The sequence below is a fragment of the Cucurbita pepo genome, chromosome 5 (assembly GCF_057944985.1).
Source record: "Cucurbita pepo subsp. pepo isolate OVF chromosome 5, ASM5794498v1, whole genome shotgun sequence".
Lineage (NCBI taxonomy): Eukaryota > Viridiplantae > Streptophyta > Magnoliopsida > Cucurbitales > Cucurbitaceae > Cucurbita > Cucurbita pepo.
In genome coordinates, this window is record NC_141802.1 from 4603849 (window position 1) to 4621355 (window position 17507).

Here is a 17507-nt window from a genome sequence, read left to right on the forward strand (position 1 = left end):
ATATCCTACCTATAATCTTTTTCCTTTTTTTACTAATACGAGATTTTCATCGTATTGAGAATATTTGCCACGGAACTTAAAATCGCCCAATAAAATAAGGAATTTTTAGACCGAAAATGGGAAGTGACATTTGAGAATTAAAAAGATATTTTGATGAACTTTTATAATAAAAAAAATAAAATAAATACATCTCATCACATTCCATTTGAGAGAAAAGGCTATCAAATCAGTCCACATCCCAAATTGTGTTTAGATTCTGAGTGTTTATTGAGGAGTATGCTCACCACATGGCCAATTTGGAGTCCTCTCCTTTTGATCATGTCTATTCTTTGAATTGATTCTATCCTCTCTTTTTTTTTTTTTTTTTTTTTTTTTTTTTTTTTATTACTTTTGTAAGAGAAAGGAATAGTTTGAGGTTTAAATTTACTATAAGATATGGTTTAATTACGAATTTAAATCTCGAATCAAATTCATAATACTTGCATACTTAACTACATAATTTTTTTTTATCCAACAAGATTATTATTTCTTAGCGTTGATCGTATTTAGATATATTTGTTCGGGTTAGATATTTTGACGGTGTCGCTATCCATTCAACTAAACTAATACTCAAAAGCACCACCACTACTACTCATCATGTCAATGTTTTGTAAGGTTGTGTTGATTTTAGCCACTCAATGTGGAATTGGGGTTTGATTTCCTAGTTCTTACAAGTCCTTTTCCCTACCTCTTCTTATTCTTGGCCCAACCCATTTGGCCCATTATTTAGGGGCCTTTTTGACTTTTGCCTTCTTAATTGACCCAACCAATGGCTCACCATTATTATTCTTGCTTCCAACCAATGGCTGCTACCCCTCTCCAAGATATTACTATGCCTTTGCCTTCAATGGTTCAAAAAAAGTGTATACTTCTTTAAGGAATAGTATCTAAGTCTCCCCTTCATTTTATCTATTTAGAATATTAAAAAGTTTAATAACAATTCAATTATCTCCCAAATTTTTAAATATAATCGTGTTTCGTTTTTCCTATTAGACACTATATATATATATATATATATATATATATAATAATAATAATTCTTTAATTTAATATCTACTTGGTTGATATTCCTATTTGTCTGTCCTGATCTTTAACATAGACTTTCACGAGTCAACAATTTGATTAAAACATTGAGCGTAATGGAGAAATTAGGGAGGAGAATTTTAGTATGAAATAAAAATGACAACATTTATAGGTTTGATATATGCCCTAAAAATGTTGGGTTTAATTTCACAATTTCAAAATGTTCACGTGTACAAAGAATATTTATATAATAAAATTATTTGATAATAATATATTTTCATTTTCTTGTCTTAATTAAGTTAATAATTTTTTACATAAGTTAAGAGATTTGAACCTTTAGGGTGGGAAATTTCCCAAAAACATAACGCCAGAAAATGTCCATACCTCACAGCCTGGCATCTGCATCGATCAAATCACCAAAGGAACGGCTCACAATAGAGGTCCACAGAAAACCCCGTATCCGCGAAGCACCGGATTAATCACTCACCTTTCACGCGTCAAAATACGAAGTGCAAAGGCCACCACCCAAATTTGTCCGCTTGTCCACGTCATCATAAAACCCGTGTGCTTCCACCCCTGGGTTGGGGAAAATTATAATTTCTACCCCTTTCTATATAATCCCTCAACTTTGACCTCCAATTCTCGGGTCAAATCAAAATTCAATTCATCGGATTCTCGTAGAATAAAAAATGTGCAGGACGACGGATTACCGGTGCCGCCTCGGCGGTGATCTACTCAAGATCAAGGCATTCTTCGTTCGGTTTTCGCATCTTGAATCCCTAAATCCACCGCTGGACTCGCTCACTCTCTACTACCTTCCTCGCATTGACGAGACCGACCTGGAGATCGACGGCATTAAGATTCGTCCGGACTCGCCGGCGTTTGTGACTCTTCATCGAGTCATCTCGCCGTCGTTACGGATGAGGAAGGATGTGGTGTTCGGGAGTAGAGAGCGAGTTCGAGCGAGCGAAGGTGTGCAGTTCCAGGTGTATTTGAGGGAGGAGAAGGTCGTGCAGGGGATTTTCAGGAGGTGCGACGATGGAGAGTGGAGATTAGAGTGTAAATGCGCGCTTGAATCTGACATCGCCAGATCAGCGGCAGCGGCGGTGGAGATTTGTGTGGATTTGGAGGGAGAGGTAGCGATGTTTGAGAAGGTGGTGCTGAAAGCGAGAAGGAAGAAGAAGAAGAGAGGTTTCTGTGCAATGGAGGAGATTCCGGAGAGGCGAGAAGTGGACGGTGACTGCGATGGATGTGGTTGTTGTTGTGAGGTGGATGGAGATTCGTCGGCCGGCGATTGCGGTTGTAGTGGTGGTGAAGATGATGACGGTGGCGGAGAAACGGAGTTAGAGGGGGCGTGGTGGGGCATGGATTTGGGGATTTGGGCCGTGTGTTTAGGAGTTGGGTTCTTGGTCTCTAAGGCGGCCCACTCCAAAACATTGAGACGCAAGGGAATATTCTGAAATCCTAGAGATATATATATTTTGTTAATATTTAGAAAATATTAGGAAATGCATAATTACGAGTTGTTGAGGAAGTTCATGAATAAAATTTTGTTCAAACTAAATAATTTTAGAAATTTCTGCAAATATTGCGAAGATTTTTATGTCTTAGCTTCTCAAGATAATTCTCTTCCATCGAGGCCAAGCCAAGGAGCAACCAAAGTACCAAACTACTATCAAACACATGATATTAACCCGGTCGAGATACACAAACAACTCCTACACTACTACGACAATAGAAAAATGGGGAAAAACATAAATAGAGGAGATCCATCTTATTAGACAAGTACACAAACTCAATTCCAGCTCATTTAGACACTATTTCGAGTTGCACACCGACTCCAAAGTTAGATAATTGAACTTTTAAGATAGTATATAATGTGAAGAGCGGCGTTACTTTACTTTAAAACTCATATGTAACGAAAAAAAAAAAAATCCTTAAACAAAAAGTAATGGTATTTAAATATTTCTTTTTCAGACGTAACCGAGATCAGTGTAGGTGTGATTTGTGTTCTAAAGAATTTCTAACATTTAAAATATAAACATTTTTATTTTTTATTTTTTATTTTTGTTTGTTGGGAAACAAGTGAAGTTTAATTTAGTTTTCATTTGAAAAAGAAAAGAAAAAAGAAAAACCGTACAGCAATGCCGAAAGAGGTTGGCACGGTTGCCAAGAAGTGAAGAAGAATTCCATAGGGGAGTGGCTGTTCGTTTTCCCGTCGACAATTTTGGTTCCACAATTCTGATTCTCACTTCCTTCCGATTATCATTTCACTGATTCACCACAATTACAGCGCCAATGATCACTCTGGCTTCTGCTTATTTATCATCATCCCCTTCCAATTTCTCTTCTCTCAACCTTCTTCGCCTCACCAAACCCCCTTTCACCTTCTCAACTTCACTCTCCAATCTCAAACCCTTAAATCCCTCCCACAAATCAGCTTCTAATCAGGTAAAAATTGCTCCGTCCCCTCTATATCCCCTGTTTCCGATACTCTGATTTGGATTTCGAGTGAAATAAGTTATCCACTTTGATCGCAGAAGAGGACGACCCGAAATGGGATTTGTCGGGCGGAATTAGGGAACGACGCGCCTTTCGCTATTGCGATCGGGGCTTGCATTCTTAGTTCTCTTGTTCTTCCACCAGCTGGCGGTGGTTCCGATGATGATAGCGATGCCGTTATGGATTCCACTGATGCTAGGCTCGCTGTCATGGGCATCATTAGCTTTATCCCCTACTTCAACTGGCTGGTGTGCATGTTTTAGATTTTCAGTTCAATTTTTTGTTTGGATGTTGATTTTTAAAGAAGTTAGTTTATCTTCTTCTTCTTCTTCTTCTTTTGGTTGATTGGATAGAGTTGGGTTTTTGCGTGGCTTGATTCTGGGAAAAGACGTTATGCTGTGTATGCTATCGTGTATTTGGCTCCTTATCTAAGGTGATTTTCAATTCTTGGGGTTTTCTTGTTTTTCTTCCCTTCAAACTCACTGAAATGTGAAATTTTGAATATTAATCTGTTGCTGTGTCGGTTGAACTAGTTGTTTAAATTTCCAAGAACTCAAAACAAGTAATGAGCTATGTAAAGAGAAAAATGTGCAGAATGTGGATCACATGGGTTTTCTGTCATTTGTAAGAAGTTACAAAGCCTCAGTAGTGTGCTTATCAAAATTTACTGGTGAAGAGATTATGAAAAACATTTCTTTTTGTTATTGATGTGTATTTTCTACAAGAATATTGTCTTACAAACTTGATTTGTTGGGGTGGTGTCATTGTGGTTATTAAGAGGTTTCAACCCTCAGTGGTGTGAGTATGTTAGAGCTAAATTACACCATCTGCAGGTGTGTTTGAGACTTTGGTTATGTGTAACGGCCCAAGCCCACCGCTATCTAATATTGTCCTTTTTGGGCTTTCCCTTCAAGATTTTTAGAACGTATCTGTTAGGGAGAGGTTTTCACACGTTTATAAAGAATGTTTCGTACTCCTCCCAAACCGATGTGGGTTCTCATAGAATGAACGTCGTTCGTTATTTAAGTAGCATACACAGGCACCATTATGTTATTCTCACCATAATTTTGCATCTTGTTATCAGGTCAAATTTATCGTTGTCACCCGATGAGAGTTGGCTTCCCATTATCAGTATACTTATCTGCATAGCTCACATTCAGGTATCTTCACTAGTTTCTTCCTTGTCCTTCGAACTATTCACCATAAGTTTTGCAAAATTCTGGCCATGACATGAACGCCAATGCAAACAGCATACTTCTCATATTGAAATGTTGTACCATTAGCTTGTTTCTTGTATCACAACTTTGGATTTACTTGTAGGTTGAAGCAAGCATTAAAAATGGAGATATTCAACCCTTCCAAATATTCGGTAAGACGTCCAATCAAATTTCTCGGACGAAGATAGGGAGAGGCCATTTGAAGGGGTCCCAAGGACCAACCAAAAAGGTAAACTCTATATTACATAGACAAAGGCAATATATATGTGTGTTGTAATGTGAGTCTAATATGAGCCGTCTTACCTTATATTGAAGAGTGGCAAGAAAAGGGATATGAAGCTTCCATCTACTGAAGAACAATTGAGAGATGAGATTAGAGGATGGGGAGATTATAAAGAGACATTAGATCATGAACAATCCAATGAAGAATGGGATGACGAACAGAGGAGAAAACGTTAGGACATAGTTCTTTCTTGAAGTTGAATGATACAGAATGATAGTTCTAAACATGTTTATTACATACAGAATGAAGTCACTTGCAACCATTTCCATGGAGCTTACATATTCTTACAACTGCTGCAATTGTTCTGCAAAGCTTAGCCTTCTGTTCTTATTCTTACTTGGTTTACTCTTCTTTTGCCAGATAACAAGTTTGATATTGAAATTTCTGTAGCAAACATCACAAGGAACTAATACAGGATTGAGTATGGTAGTTTAATATTCTTATGAGAAACGTCAAATTTCTGCAATGTCATATAAGGAGTATAGATTCGTGGTAGATGCTGTCGATTTAGGTATAGCTTAATTGGTTAGGTCATCGTCTCTCGTTGGTTTTAGATTCAAATTCTCTCGTGTTTTATGCCATTTTTAAAAGGTTAGATAGTTTAAAATGGATGATATTAAATTTATGTCTGCATAATAGGCGTTATTTTTTTTAAAAAAAGGTATATTGATGTTATTTTATAAAGAAAACAGCATATAAATGATATACAAGAGCAAACAAGAAATTGTGTAAAAATATAAAAAACAGCGTGTGAAAATTTAAAAAAAAAAAAAAAAAAAAAAAAAAGTAGGGAAGATGAACAATGGAGCACAACAACATTGGGCTCAACCATTTGGATTATCTAAGCCCACGGTAGAATCCAGAACCATTGCCAGAATTAAGCAACAATTTATACAAGGGAGCTGAAAAGACCAGACTTTAATGTTAGGATTCGAAGGCAATGGTCATTCTTGGTAGAGGTTTAGGGTTTAACCACAAGCAATTCTTCTCCTTCCCCAAGTTTTTCTTTCTCCGTCCTTTCATGGCTACTTCTCCCGTCGCTTCCTATTCCACTGGTTCCCCTGGTGGCGCCGTTTCGGTGAAGCGAGTGGGGACTCACCATGGTAGCTTCCATTGCGATGAGGCGCTTGGCTGCTTCATGATTCGCTTGACGCAGAAGTTCTCTAATGCTCAGATTGTTCGAACCCGTGATCCCCAGGTTCGCGTTTTCTATTCCCTGTCTTGTCGAATGAAGATGAAAATTGACGTGTAGTTGGGTTATAGACTGCTGGGTTTTGCTGAGTAGTTGTAGAAATTTCCTAGAATTTTAATGAGTTTTTTTTCTTTCTTATCAGTAATGTAAATCTGGGTTTTCCTTTTTGCAAAGTTGCGAAAGAACTGAGTATTTTCAACAGCGTCTTGTTCGTTTTGTGATGTTTCCTTTCCATTTGTTTGCTTGGTAGTTTATGGACTGGATTTTGACCTAGGCATGAAACTGTCGTCTCTAATTTGAATTGGTTGCTAGGTATTAGAAGGTCTTGATGCAGTTCTTGATGTTGGGGGCGTGTATGATCCAAGTCACGATCGTTATGATCATCATCAAAAAGGGTTTGAAGAGGTTTTTGGCCATGGTTTCAACACTAAGCTCAGCAGCGCTGGTCTTGTTTATAAGGTAGGTAGTCGCCTTTCCAATACCATCTTTAAAATTTGACAAGTGATTATATATCCAAGTTCTTACTTGTTCTTCGTTAAACAGTGTTATCAGATTTTCTTTTCATGAATAACCTTTATCATGCTGCTTACAAAGAATTTAGTAGTTATGATTGTTATTATTGTTGTTGTTCTGCTCCAGCATTTTGGGAAGGAGATTATTGCAAAGGAGCTTCAAGTTGATGAAGGCCACCCAGATGTGCAAAGGCTATTTTTGGCTGTATACAAAAGTTTCATGGAGGTGTGAATTCAATTTTTTGATTAATCCTTTTTATCTTGTTTCCATTGTTAACTATCATGAAAGGTTTAATCTCAAGAATTTTCTGCACGGGGTTGACTAACATTCTTGTATATTTATGTCTGTTTATCTTTTGACATTCGTGCTTATTTTTTCAGGGCATCGATGCTATAGATAACGGTATCAATCAGTATGATACAGACCAGCCACCAAAATATGTGAATAACACACACCTATCTTCAAGGGTGGGGAGATTGAATCTGGACTGGATTGATCCCGATCAATCATCCGAGAATGAGAATAAAGCCTTTGAGAAAGCAATGGCTCTGGCTGGCAGCGAGTTCTTAGATGTGAGGTTTCTTGAGTGTCTATGGATACAAAATAATCTCTTAAAATCCTGAACCCAACCATATTTCCTTAGCTTGTTTACTTGGTTGAGTTGCTTCCTGATCCTTGCTTAATTTCAGAGTGTTCGGTTTCATGCCAAATCATGGCTACCAGCAAGGTCGATCTTGATGAGATGTCTTGGAGCAAGACATGATATCGACCCTAGTGGAGAAATAATGGTTTTGACAACATTTTGCCCTGTAAGTACTCATTTGTTTATCGTTTAACTCTGGTTTTCTTCATCCACTGAGTTGTATATATTCTATATCAATAACGATTACGTATTTTCGTTTAACAATAGTGGAAACTTCATCTATTTGAGCTCGAGACGGAGTTGAAGAACGACAATTTGATCAAATATGTGCTCTATCAGGTATATGTAACTTCCAACAATTTAAACCAACACAGCTATCAGAAATGTTTTGTTATTTTCCATTTTAATGCGTTGTGATTTTCAGGACGATCGAAGCAAACAGTGGCGAGTGCAGGCAGTGGCAATAGCTCCTGACAGATTCGAGAGTCGCAAGCCTCTGCCTGCCCAATGGCGAGGTTTAAGGGACGAGGAACTCTCAAAAGAGTCGGGGATCCCCGGTTGCGTGTTTGTCCATATGAGTGGCTTTATAGGTGGAAATCAAACTTACGAAGGGGCCCTTGCCATGGCGAAGCAAGCATTGAAGCTGTAGATACTCGGCATCTTTTTATATATTTACTCGGCTCGTAGCACCGATAAGAGAATTGTGCGTTAACCAGAGTTTGAGGCTTACTGTTTTATGACTTTCTGAGCCCTTCAATTCTTTCAATTTGAAACATTTGCTGCTGTAACGAACTGGGATATTTCTATCTGGTTTTTTCTTATTTGTTTTGAAGTTTTTTACAACCTTCTGCAACTCAAGTCTGAAATAATGTCATGCGTCCATATAATTACACTAAAATTCAGTGCATGAGAAATCAATAGCCAATAATTTCATGTACAAACTACAGAGAAATGCTTATAACACAAAAAATGCTTCAGGTAAAGAGCGGGCATCCTTCCACAGAAACTCCGGGGGCAGTCGGGCACTGTGCGAGCGGACAACCATCGAGGTCATTCCCCCACCAGTCGAGGCTGATCTCATGCTGCCCTAATGAGAAGTACAACAGCACCCCCATGAAAGCAAGACCAGCATCCAAAGCTCCTGAGAGAATGTAGTTATGCCTTCGCCACCATTCTGGCTTATATCTGTACACAACAAACCCAGAAAGAAACCCCATAATGATCCAAGTGATGTAGTTTACAGCGGTGGCTGGAGGCATATAGGCAGTGGCACCAATCAGCACAGGCATATTGACAAGTTTGATCCACTCATGCTGTGGAAATGCCTTGACAGCCAACCATACAAAAACAGGAGCAATTGCACCCACAAGAAAGAACCAATTTACTGATGAATAATGTCCAAGGTCCCCGAAAATTCGATGCGGACCGATCAACCCCCATATCACCGAGGCATCGTAGAACACCCTGTCCGACGGGCAAGTCCAGAAGGATTGAGATGAGCTACAAATTTCAGGGATGGTTTCCAAGAGCCACCAGGCAGTGCCCAAGTACACAACGCTAGCAACTAATGTTCCAACAACCTAAACACTCAAAAACAACAAGATTTAGTAAGTGCTTGTATCATTTGTGATGAAGAAAGTAAAAGAAAATGACCTGAGTCATGAACATGGTTCTTGGTGGGATCTTCATGTAATGGCCAAGCTTGAAATCTTGTAGAAAGGTAATGGCTTGAGTCATGCTAATGTATCCATACACTTTGAAACACATGTTAGCGACGGGATATCCCGGGTAGATATATCCGATAATGTACTCGGTGATTATGTTCAAGCCCGGAGTTTGGTTGGTGATGGCAGTGATGATTCCTATAGGGAGAGTGAAGAAAATGGCAATGCCACAGGCAAGTAGAACTCCCCACCATGGCAACTGAAGTTGGTCGTTGTAGTATTCGCATGCGAAAATGGTGAGCGCGATATTCGCCACAAGAATTAACACGAACCACTGTTCAGGAACTTGTTTGTACTTGCTCATCATCTTTGTATGTATGTCCATCGTCTTCTCTTGAAAGCTCGACTTGCTTTGCTGCCATATTTCCCTAGACATGCCATATTAGCTAGCGAGTAAGTAGAATCACAAAACATGGAAGTTTAGAGACTAAATGTATCGGACAATACCTTCCATGGAAGAGAGCAACATGAACAATGGTAGCAGAAAGAGCAGCAAAGCCAACACCATAAGTTAGAGCAAAGAAAGTACTAATATAAAGCTCCCCTTGTCTGGTATAAGCAGCAGGATCAAGGTGAAAATTGGAGTCAACAATGGTGGAAATGTCATACTTCTGGCCTTTCCCAGTAAACAATCCATCAGAAAAAATGGGAAATGTTGTGGCCTTGTAAAGGTTGAACCAGTAGTAGCAGATTGGGGTCAAGATGTACATGATGAACACAAAGCCGACTGCAACATTGGCAGTGGCAAACCATGGGCTGGCAAGTGGGCTGCCCAAGTAGGAGGAGATGGTGGACCAGTCGAGTCCAATGGAGCCGAGGCCCAGCCCATAAAGGCCCGAACCAATCTGTTGGGCCAGAATGGAAGTGGGGAAGACCCAGCAGACCCATGAGAGAGAGGTGAGCATTTGGAAGAGGTAGCCTGGGAAGACGTAATAGGCGAAGCTGCAAATGAAAGCAACCACAAAGAATTGGGTTCGGGTTAAGCCTCCCTTGGTTCGTTCTTCTTTCTCGTGCAGAGCCCTGTGGATCAAATCAATTTCAAAAACTAAACTCAAAAGTATTATCTCAACTTAGCCATCAAAATTTGAAGATTTTTAATTTTATTTTCTATTCATAATTGTTCTCGTGATTTGTTTTACCGCTAGTAGATAGTGTCCTCTTTGAACTTTTCCTCTCGGGGTTCCCCTCAACACTTTAAAAACGCGTCTGATACGGAAAAGTTTCCACAAACTTATAAATGGTGTTTTGTTCAGAATACTAATTTTTTAAAACAAAATAACTCCAGCTAATCAATTTTATCAATCTATATTTAAATATTTTAAAAAGATAAAAGAAAAAAAAAATTAATTAATTGAAACCAAATTTGAATTCAATAATTATACCAACATTTTAAAAAAAATAAAAAGTAAATATGAATCACAAAAATTTAGAAATAAGCTACAATTTTCCTATACGTTTATTCTAGATTATAACAATTTTTACATACATACATATATATATATATATATATATATATATATATATATATATATATATATATATAATATATATATATATACATATATATATATGTAAAGTCAACGATCAAAAAATCATACTCAACCGTAAAATAAATAAATAAATAAATAAATAAATAAATAACGTCAATAAAAAAGTAGTGAAAAGAAAAGAATAATCATAATAATCCAGATGGTTTAAATTAAGAATAAAATAAAAATGTGGATGATTAGACTAAAATAATTGAAAGGAATGAATGGTTTTATTTATTATTATTTAATAAATTGGAATAAAACAAAATAGGTGTGTAATTTGATTGGTCGGCCACTCCATGTTCTTACGCCGTTTTGGAATCCTACATAAACGTCTTATTCCATTTCATCCCCATCTAACCTAAACATAACGTACAAGTCTCTACTGCCCCTTTTGGTGTTTTTCACTTCACTCCCTTACCCTTTTTTTTTTTTTTTTTTTTTTTTTTTTTTTTTTTTTTTTTTAGTCCTTATTATTTTTATTATTAAATTTTAATTTATTTTATTTGATACTAAATGTACTTTAAATAAAATTTAAAATCAATCCATCTATACGAGCCTTACTCTTTTAAAACCGTATACTAAGAATATTTTATTCACTTCTCAAACCGACGTGGGATCTCACAATTTACCTCCCTTAGAGGCAGCGTTCTTGTTGACACACCACTCGATATTTGACTCCGATACTATTAGTAATAGCCCAAACCTACCCGCTAGCAAATATTATCTTTTTTGAACTATGATATGATAAGATCTCACATTGGTTGGAGAGGGGAATGAAATATTCTTATAAGAGGGGGAAACCCCTCTCTAATTATTAGATTATTACATATCTAAGATTTTAAAAAAAATAGTATTATTAAATTTGGGCAAAAATCAATAATAAAACATGTGTTTGACAGGGTAGCTAAAAGTTTATAAAGTTTTAAACTTTATAAACTAATGCCGACAAAAACAGCAAAAGAACCGAGTTTTGAAATTAAAATATCTAATTGATTTTCTAGAAATTTAAATGAACAAAAAAAAAATTCTCTGAAAATTCTCCAATTGGCCCATGAAAAGAGCATAATTGAAAAATGTAAAAAGTGTGAGGGTCTATCTGCAACTTTTTGGATAACAGGGGGCTAAATTGAAAAAAAAAAAAAGAGAGAAAAAAAAAAAGATTCTAGTAATTCCATACCTGAACAGAGAAACCTGAACCAAATTCGCCGGCCACCACATCGCCGCCGGCTCCACCAGATACTTTCTGAATATCCCCGCCCATCCAAATCCCAACACCTAATCTTATACCATTTCAATCAATTTCGTATTTCAACGCACAAATTCACACAAACAAAACAGGGGAAATCGAATAAAAAAAACGAAAAATCTGACCCACCTGAGTCGTAACGACGACAATGAGAGAAACGAGGAAGCTCATATGTTGCCTGTAGAAGGTTTTGACCACCGTGACGACGTGAATCGCGTACACGGAGCCGGCGCCGGAGTTGGCGAAGATCGTGATGAGAACGTGCTCCTTGACATTAAAAGGGCCAGGGTTAAGCGAAAACTCCCAGCGACTTCCTTTGAAGAAGATCCGATCCGTGAGTGTGGAAGCCATAAGACGGCCGAGAGGAACGACGGCGATCTGCGCGGAAATGGCAGTGATGGAGAGAGGCTCTTTGCGGTACCAGAAGAACTGGTTGAGAAAAGAGAGGAGAACGCAGGAGAGAGTTCCGAGGAACCACATTCGGAAGGTGAGAACCGGTAGAGAAGGGTCGTCGGTGGTCGGAACCGTGAGAGCCACCTGAGGAATGGGCGAGTTTTCTTCCGCCGGCGGAGATGTGGATGAAGAAGAAGGTCGTTCATGGCTCCTGCTGGGAACTGAAATGAGAAAAACGATGAGAAATGAAAAAATGAAAAGAGAAATTGGGGGTTTTGTGGTTCCTTACTGAGAGGAGATGTAATTTGATCCGTTGAATCTTCCATTATTGTGTGTTGTGTGTGTTTCTGTGTTTCTGATTTATTGTTATAAGTAAAATGAATTTCTAAAATTGCAAATGGAATTATTAGATAAGAGTTATTATTGTAGTTGTTGTCTTTGTTGGCCATTATTCACACACGTTCTTCTTTTCTTTTCTCTTGCCTTCTTTAATAACAATTATTATTATTATTATTATTATTATTATTATTATTATTATTATTATTCAACTAGATGGTTAATTAATTTGATACGGTTCAAGCATATGATTCAAAATTTGGCGTATGTATATAGATGTAAGTATTAGATAATTTCATGTGTAATATTATTTTCTGAGATTGGATGCTTGATGTGTTATGAGAACATTTTATATCATTAATATTTTATGTGTTGTATTGTATTTATGAATTAATAATTATATGGGGCACATTATAAATTATTCTATTCGTCACCGCATGTTAATATAACCTTACATTTACGTGAGAGTCATTTAAAAAATAGGGTGAGTACTAAAGGCATTCACTTGTGGCCAAATATGCATATCATGGTATATAGTTCCTGAGTCAAAATTAGGGACCTTGGTGGTGATTACATGAAACAATTGTAAGATCCCATTGAACACTGGAACATTTGTCACTGGTGACTAAAAAGACCGAGGCGAGGCGAGCCGAACAAGCTAGTTTTCAAGAGCATGCTACACGTTGAGTAAAAGAAAAACCCCATTGAACACTGGAACAAAATGATAATATTAATACATAAATTGAATTCTTGACTTGCAAGGTAAGTTATAAGGATATAACTGAATGTTGGAAAAAAGAAACAGCTGAAAGCAAAATTATAAGAATAGTTTTTTCATATGGAAGAAATTGCAGAAAGAACTCATGGGAATGAGTAAGAATAATACATGGAAAATAGTTTGCACTATGAGAAGAATAATGTGACAATGAATGAATGTGTCTAAACTATGAAATGAATTGGTATATATATATATATATATATATATATATATATATATATATATATATATATATATATATAAGTTAAACATGGCTGAGCCCAGAGTGAGAAGATGTTGGGAGTTAGGACTTGGTTGGATGGATGGATAGACTGCTAAAATATAAGCTCAGTAGTAAAATAAGAACATGACCATCATCCATCTTGCCAGAGTTGCCAAAAAATGAAGAAGAAGAAGAAGATGAAGAAGAAGAAGAAGAAGATGAAGAAAACAAACTTGTAAATCCAGAGGGCTTCATTCAAATAGCAGCACCTTTCTTCTTTGACATCCACCTCTTCTTGGCACTTTCAATAGCTTCCTCTCTCATTCTCGACAGTTCACAAAGGCACTGGTGGTACTGCATGTCAATGGCATCAATCTCCATCTTCAGTTCATCATGCTGGTCTCTTTCTTCCACAGAAAAATTGGAGAAGTTAGACAAGCTCAATTCTTTCGACATTCCTGAGCAGGAGGAGATTAGGGACGGTTTGGCAAAATCGAACATAGTCGAAACAGATCCAACAGCATCTAAATCGCTGGTTCCCCTGCCGCTGCTTATAAAAGCTTTGTCGCATTCTGGGTGGCTGAAGTCACCACACTCTGATCCTCCTTTTCCCAGGCTGTAATCTGAGATGGTTGAGTGGTTGTAGTCCAGAGATGCACATGAGATGATTGTCTGCTGGTTTTCTTGATGTTCAACCTCCGCCAATTCTGTCAGAGTTTTCCTACCGGCACCCACCAAGGGAGAAGAGAGTACCATCTCAGAGAAGAGAGGAGGACTGAAGGCCTTGTCCTCTTCAGTTTCAGAAGAACTATGTTCAGTAATTAGTCCGTCACAAAAATTTGTACATTGTTGCCAACTGGGAACAAACTTGGCAATTAATTCATCTATCAGTTGTGCTATGATGGTAGCATCTTCATTTGACAGTTCAAGTTGTTCAACCATCTCCAAAGCAATAGCCAACGCAGTATCGGAATCGAGAAAGAATGCAAAATGGATATTCTTAGATTGACCTAAAATAAATGTTCAAGTTACCATCATGTGTATCAAAGAACTTTTAGTAGACTACAGATGAGTTGACCGAAAAAGTTACCAGATAGTTCGGCAATGCGCAAATGGAGCGAAATTGAATTATGATCAGTCATGTCCCCTTTCAGTGTCAATTCATTGTTCTCAGTGAGCGTCTTGAGTTCCTGAGTTGAAAAGTGAGAAATTTCATTATTGCTTTCGATAGATGAGGCCACTGAGCCTGAGAGTTTGCTGCAATTGTGATCCATGTCCATTGGATTAGTATCCAGCAGAGGAGGATTTACTGATTCGAACTGCGCATTCAATAACATTGAACGTTCAGAACTATGATCCTTGCGATTTTCAGTTGCAAGGAATGGATCTTTCAAGAGTTCACTTGCAGGTAGTCTCATGGATGCTGGAACCAGACACTTCTCTATGAACTGCTTAACTTGAGGATCCAACACTTTTTCAAGGGAAGCAGGCATTACACCCTGGAAGAAACAAGAAAATGATTCCATAACTTCAAATTTGATGGAAACATTTAGTGGACATAATCTGATAAGAGGTAAATCATGTTCTACTTACAGAAGTAACCTTCTTGAATATTTGGGCAGAATTTTTGCACTCATTATATGGGTATTCACAAGTAACAATTTCCAACATGCACATGCCAAAAGAATAGATATCAACAAGTTCATTGTAGTCCTCATCATAGAGCTCTGGAGCCATGAACTCTGGAGTGCCTAGATAATAATCATCAAATATTAGTTGAAGTTCGTTCTGCTTCAATCTAGAAATCGAGCAAGAAAATGAAAATTACCAATTACACTTCGGGCAGTCGGCTGCTGCAAGACGATTGCCAATCCGAGATCTCCGATTTTAACTTCTCCAGTATTTCCATTGACAAATATATTATCACATTTCAAATCCCTGTGAATAATTGGAGGATCGTGACCGTGCAAATACGTTAAACCCCGCAGTATCTTCCTTGCCCAGTTCTTGAAAGCCTTCAAGTCCACTTTCCTGTGCTTCTTTCGATATCTGAATTCCGAAGTATACCATAAGTGAACAAATAACTCATTGAATGCAGTAAAATGATAATAAGAAACGAATAACCGAAACAAAACGAAGACTCTTTGGTGGTTCTTACTGCCTCAAACTCCCAGAAGTGAACAATTCTGTAATCATGTTGATAGTCTTAGTGTTATCATCAACCCAGTAACTATAGAACTTGATAATATTCTCATGTTTCAGTGACTTCAGCAAATGAACCTCAGAATACAATCTTTGAAGTTGTTCAGGTGACTGCAAAACATCTTCAATGTCCACTTGGCTCCAAGCAACTTCGATTCCACCAGCTTTATCGAAAGCTTTGAATCTGATGACAACAAAAACAGATCTCAAGTCAAATAATATACCCTTTCTTGATCCAACAATATTCAACCTAAACTGATTAACAAACTAGAAGAGAAAAAAAAAAAAAAAAAAAAAAAAAGTAATAAAAGAACTGAGATTGATAGACAGCAGAAGCATACACTGTCTTGAATGCCCCTTTACCCAAGATCTCATCGTACTGAAAAATATATATATGAAAAACGAGGATTAAATCATACGCCAAATAGAATAAGAACATCTCAACTATGAAGCAAAACGGAAAGAAAAAACTTAAAACATTAGTAGTCGATCGTTAAACCAAAATAATAAGAAGTTTGGTGGTTATGCCCAAAATTTCTCCTCCTCCCCTCACAAAATCAGCAGTGAATCCCAAAATTAAGATCACTCAATTCAGATTTCAAAATAGAGTAATTAAACACCTGGATAAAATGTAAATCAATCGCTAGGGTAATTAGCTGAAGAACAAGAAGCGGTAGATACGAATCAAAACATCCAAAATCGAAGAAGAAATAGAAAGGAAATACCCGTATATATCGTCCAGTTGGATCCTTCTCTAAAATATTAAGATCATCAGCCTCAGAATTCCCAGACATGAAATCCGAACCACAACTCATCGCAACGCAGAAAGACGAAGAAATAGAAACAAAAATCGCGAAAAAAGAAAAAAGAGATAAAAAAAAAAAATCCTCTGCTCAAAGAGCAAACGGTCAGATAACGACGATCAAACGAGAAAGGTATTCAGAAAAGGCCTCGGAAGCCACATCAAATGCAGATTGAAAGTGAAATTGGCGACCCATGAACAATTCCATAGCGGATTGAAATTCGTAAGAATAAATTGAATGAACGAAATTCTGACGCATGATGATCAAGGGAAAAACAGGGTCGGCCATATAAACATCACCATAACTAAACTATTTTTGCTGGATCAAATTGAAAACCTAAATTGGATTGCAGAGTAAAAAATAGGGTATTGATAAGATTAGTTGAATTGTTGAAATCTTAAATCTGTTATATCCGATTAAAAATGAAATGCTCAATTTAGGCTGTCAACGTCCTTCAGTGGAAATGAAACCCTGAATTTAGTTCTTTTTATGGTCTATTTTGGCGCTTTGATTATTTATAGAAATCTTATTTTATTTTTTTCTTCTTTTTATATTTATCTATTTGGTTTTTTCATTTACTATTTTGGATCACAATTTATGTATTATAGTTTTATACATTTTAATATAAAGAAAATCATAATATTTACAAAAATGATTGTGTATTATAGTTTAAAGATTAAATGTTTTTATGAATTTTAAAATATATAAATTAAATTATTAAATTTAAAATGTTGAGACTAAAAGTGATTTTAATCTTAATATTTAAATATTTGTAGGATGGTTTATTTTATTTAATTATGCACGTGTTATTGTTGGGTCAAACATGAGATTTTTTAATTTAAAAAAAGATTGTTTGTTCAAACGTGGGATTTTTTTTAT

The 17507-nt window shown here is 36.9% G+C and overlaps 5 protein-coding genes across 9 annotated transcripts; 3 read left to right on the top strand and 2 right to left on the bottom strand.

Annotated features, from left to right (window-relative positions):
- The first annotated feature begins 1688 nt into the window (after positions 1-1688).
- On the top strand, positions 1689-2659 carry LOC111795033 (NADP-specific glutamate dehydrogenase). Its single transcript, XM_023677257.2, has one exon. The coding sequence runs from the start codon at positions 1752-1754 to the stop codon at positions 2520-2522; it is 771 nt and encodes a 256-aa protein (XP_023533025.2). The 5' UTR covers positions 1689-1751; the 3' UTR covers positions 2523-2659.
- A 545-nt stretch (positions 2660-3204) lies between these two features.
- On the top strand, positions 3205-5505 carry LOC111796027 (zinc finger matrin-type protein). 2 transcript variants are annotated; one of them, XM_023678715.2, is made up of 6 exons: positions 3205-3513; positions 3606-3812; positions 3918-3997; positions 4649-4724; positions 4885-5010; positions 5097-5505. In XM_023678715.2, exons 1-6 carry the CDS (start codon positions 3361-3363, stop codon positions 5238-5240), a joined length of 786 nt encoding a protein of 261 aa, XP_023534483.2. In that variant the 5' UTR covers positions 3205-3360; the 3' UTR covers positions 5241-5505. The 2 variants fall into 2 exon arrangements, with proteins under 2 accessions (XP_023534483.2, XP_023534481.2); XM_023678713.2 differs by having other exon boundaries at positions 3210-3513; positions 3603-3812.
- Positions 5506-5973: 468 nt separating this feature from the next.
- On the top strand, positions 5974-8235 carry LOC111796002 (Metal-dependent protein hydrolase). The gene is made up of 7 exons (XM_023678677.2): positions 5974-6262; positions 6569-6715; positions 6896-6994; positions 7150-7341; positions 7459-7578; positions 7680-7751; positions 7837-8235. The coding sequence occupies exons 1-7, from the start codon at positions 6005-6007 to the stop codon at positions 8059-8061; spliced, it is 1113 nt and encodes a 370-aa protein (XP_023534445.2). The 5' UTR covers positions 5974-6004; the 3' UTR covers positions 8062-8235.
- Positions 8236-8273: 38 nt separating this feature from the next.
- On the bottom strand, positions 8274-12753 carry OPT7 (oligopeptide transporter 7). Of its 2 annotated transcripts, XM_023678612.2 has the most exons (6): positions 12597-12753; positions 12044-12528; positions 11846-11943; positions 9584-10156; positions 9066-9504; positions 8274-8992 (listed from the first exon to the last, which is right to left on the bottom strand). In XM_023678612.2, exons 1-6 carry the CDS (start codon positions 12631-12633, stop codon positions 8387-8389), a joined length of 2238 nt encoding a protein of 745 aa, XP_023534380.2. In that variant the 5' UTR covers positions 12634-12753; the 3' UTR covers positions 8274-8386. The 2 variants fall into 2 exon arrangements, with proteins under 2 accessions (XP_023534380.2, XP_023534381.2); XM_023678613.2 differs by lacking the exon at positions 12597-12753 and having other exon boundaries at positions 11846-11948; positions 12044-12185.
- A 395-nt stretch (positions 12754-13148) lies between these two features.
- On the bottom strand, positions 13149-17037 carry LOC111795971 (serine/threonine-protein kinase WNK8). 3 transcript variants are annotated; one of them, XM_023678632.2, is made up of 7 exons: positions 16551-17037; positions 16167-16204; positions 15782-16009; positions 15452-15672; positions 15217-15374; positions 14714-15122; positions 13356-14633 (listed from the first exon to the last, which is right to left on the bottom strand). In XM_023678632.2, exons 1-7 carry the CDS (start codon positions 16638-16640, stop codon positions 13879-13881), a joined length of 1899 nt encoding a protein of 632 aa, XP_023534400.1. In that variant the 5' UTR covers positions 16641-17037; the 3' UTR covers positions 13356-13878. The 3 variants fall into 3 exon arrangements, with proteins under 3 accessions (XP_086980273.1, XP_023534400.1, XP_023534401.1); XM_087124147.1 differs by lacking the exons at positions 16167-16204; positions 16551-17037 and adding an exon at positions 13149-13354 and having other exon boundaries at positions 13857-14633; positions 15782-16025; XM_023678633.2 differs by lacking the exon at positions 16167-16204 and having other exon boundaries at positions 16551-17036.
- Positions 17038-17507: the final 470 nt, after the last annotated feature.

Excerpts from the sequence above, each read along its gene's own strand:
- LOC111796027 (XM_023678713.2), top strand. The coding sequence starts at position 3,361 with ATGATCACTCTGGCTTCTGCTTATTTATCATCATCCCCTTCCAATTTC. Across the intron at positions 3,514-3,602 it reads ACAAATCAGCTTCTAATCAG|AAGAGGACGACCCGAAATGG; the intron begins GTAAAAATTGCT and ends CTTTGATCGCAG. Across the intron at positions 3,998-4,648 it reads TATTTGGCTCCTTATCTAAG|GTCAAATTTATCGTTGTCAC; the intron begins GTGATTTTCAAT and ends TCTTGTTATCAG.
- LOC111795971 (XM_023678632.2), bottom strand. The coding sequence starts at position 16,640 with ATGAGTTGTGGTTCGGATTTCATGTCTGGGAATTCTGAGGCTGATGAT. Across the intron at positions 16,205-16,550 it reads CAACTGGACGATATATACGG|TACGATGAGATCTTGGGTAA; the intron begins GTATTTCCTTTC and ends TATATTTTTCAG. Across the intron at positions 14,634-14,713 it reads GCGCATTGCCGAACTATCTG|GTCAATCTAAGAATATCCAT; the intron begins GTAACTTTTTCG and ends CATTTATTTTAG.
- LOC111795033 (XM_023677257.2), top strand. The coding sequence starts at position 1,752 with ATGTGCAGGACGACGGATTACCGGTGCCGCCTCGGCGGTGATCTACTC.
- LOC111796002 (XM_023678677.2), top strand. The coding sequence starts at position 6,005 with ATGGTCATTCTTGGTAGAGGTTTAGGGTTTAACCACAAGCAATTCTTC. Across the intron at positions 6,716-6,895 it reads GCGCTGGTCTTGTTTATAAG|CATTTTGGGAAGGAGATTAT; the intron begins GTAGGTAGTCGC and ends GTTCTGCTCCAG. Across the intron at positions 7,579-7,679 it reads TTTTGACAACATTTTGCCCT|TGGAAACTTCATCTATTTGA; the intron begins GTAAGTACTCAT and ends GTTTAACAATAG.
- OPT7 (XM_023678612.2), bottom strand. The coding sequence starts at position 12,633 with ATGGAAGATTCAACGGATCAAATTACATCTCCTCTCA. Across the intron at positions 12,529-12,596 it reads TCAAATTACATCTCCTCTCA|TTCCCAGCAGGAGCCATGAA; the intron begins GTAAGGAACCAC and ends TTCTCATTTCAG. Across the intron at positions 10,157-11,845 it reads GTTCAGGTTTCTCTGTTCAG|GGCTCTGCACGAGAAAGAAG; the intron begins GTATGGAATTAC and ends TTTGATCCACAG.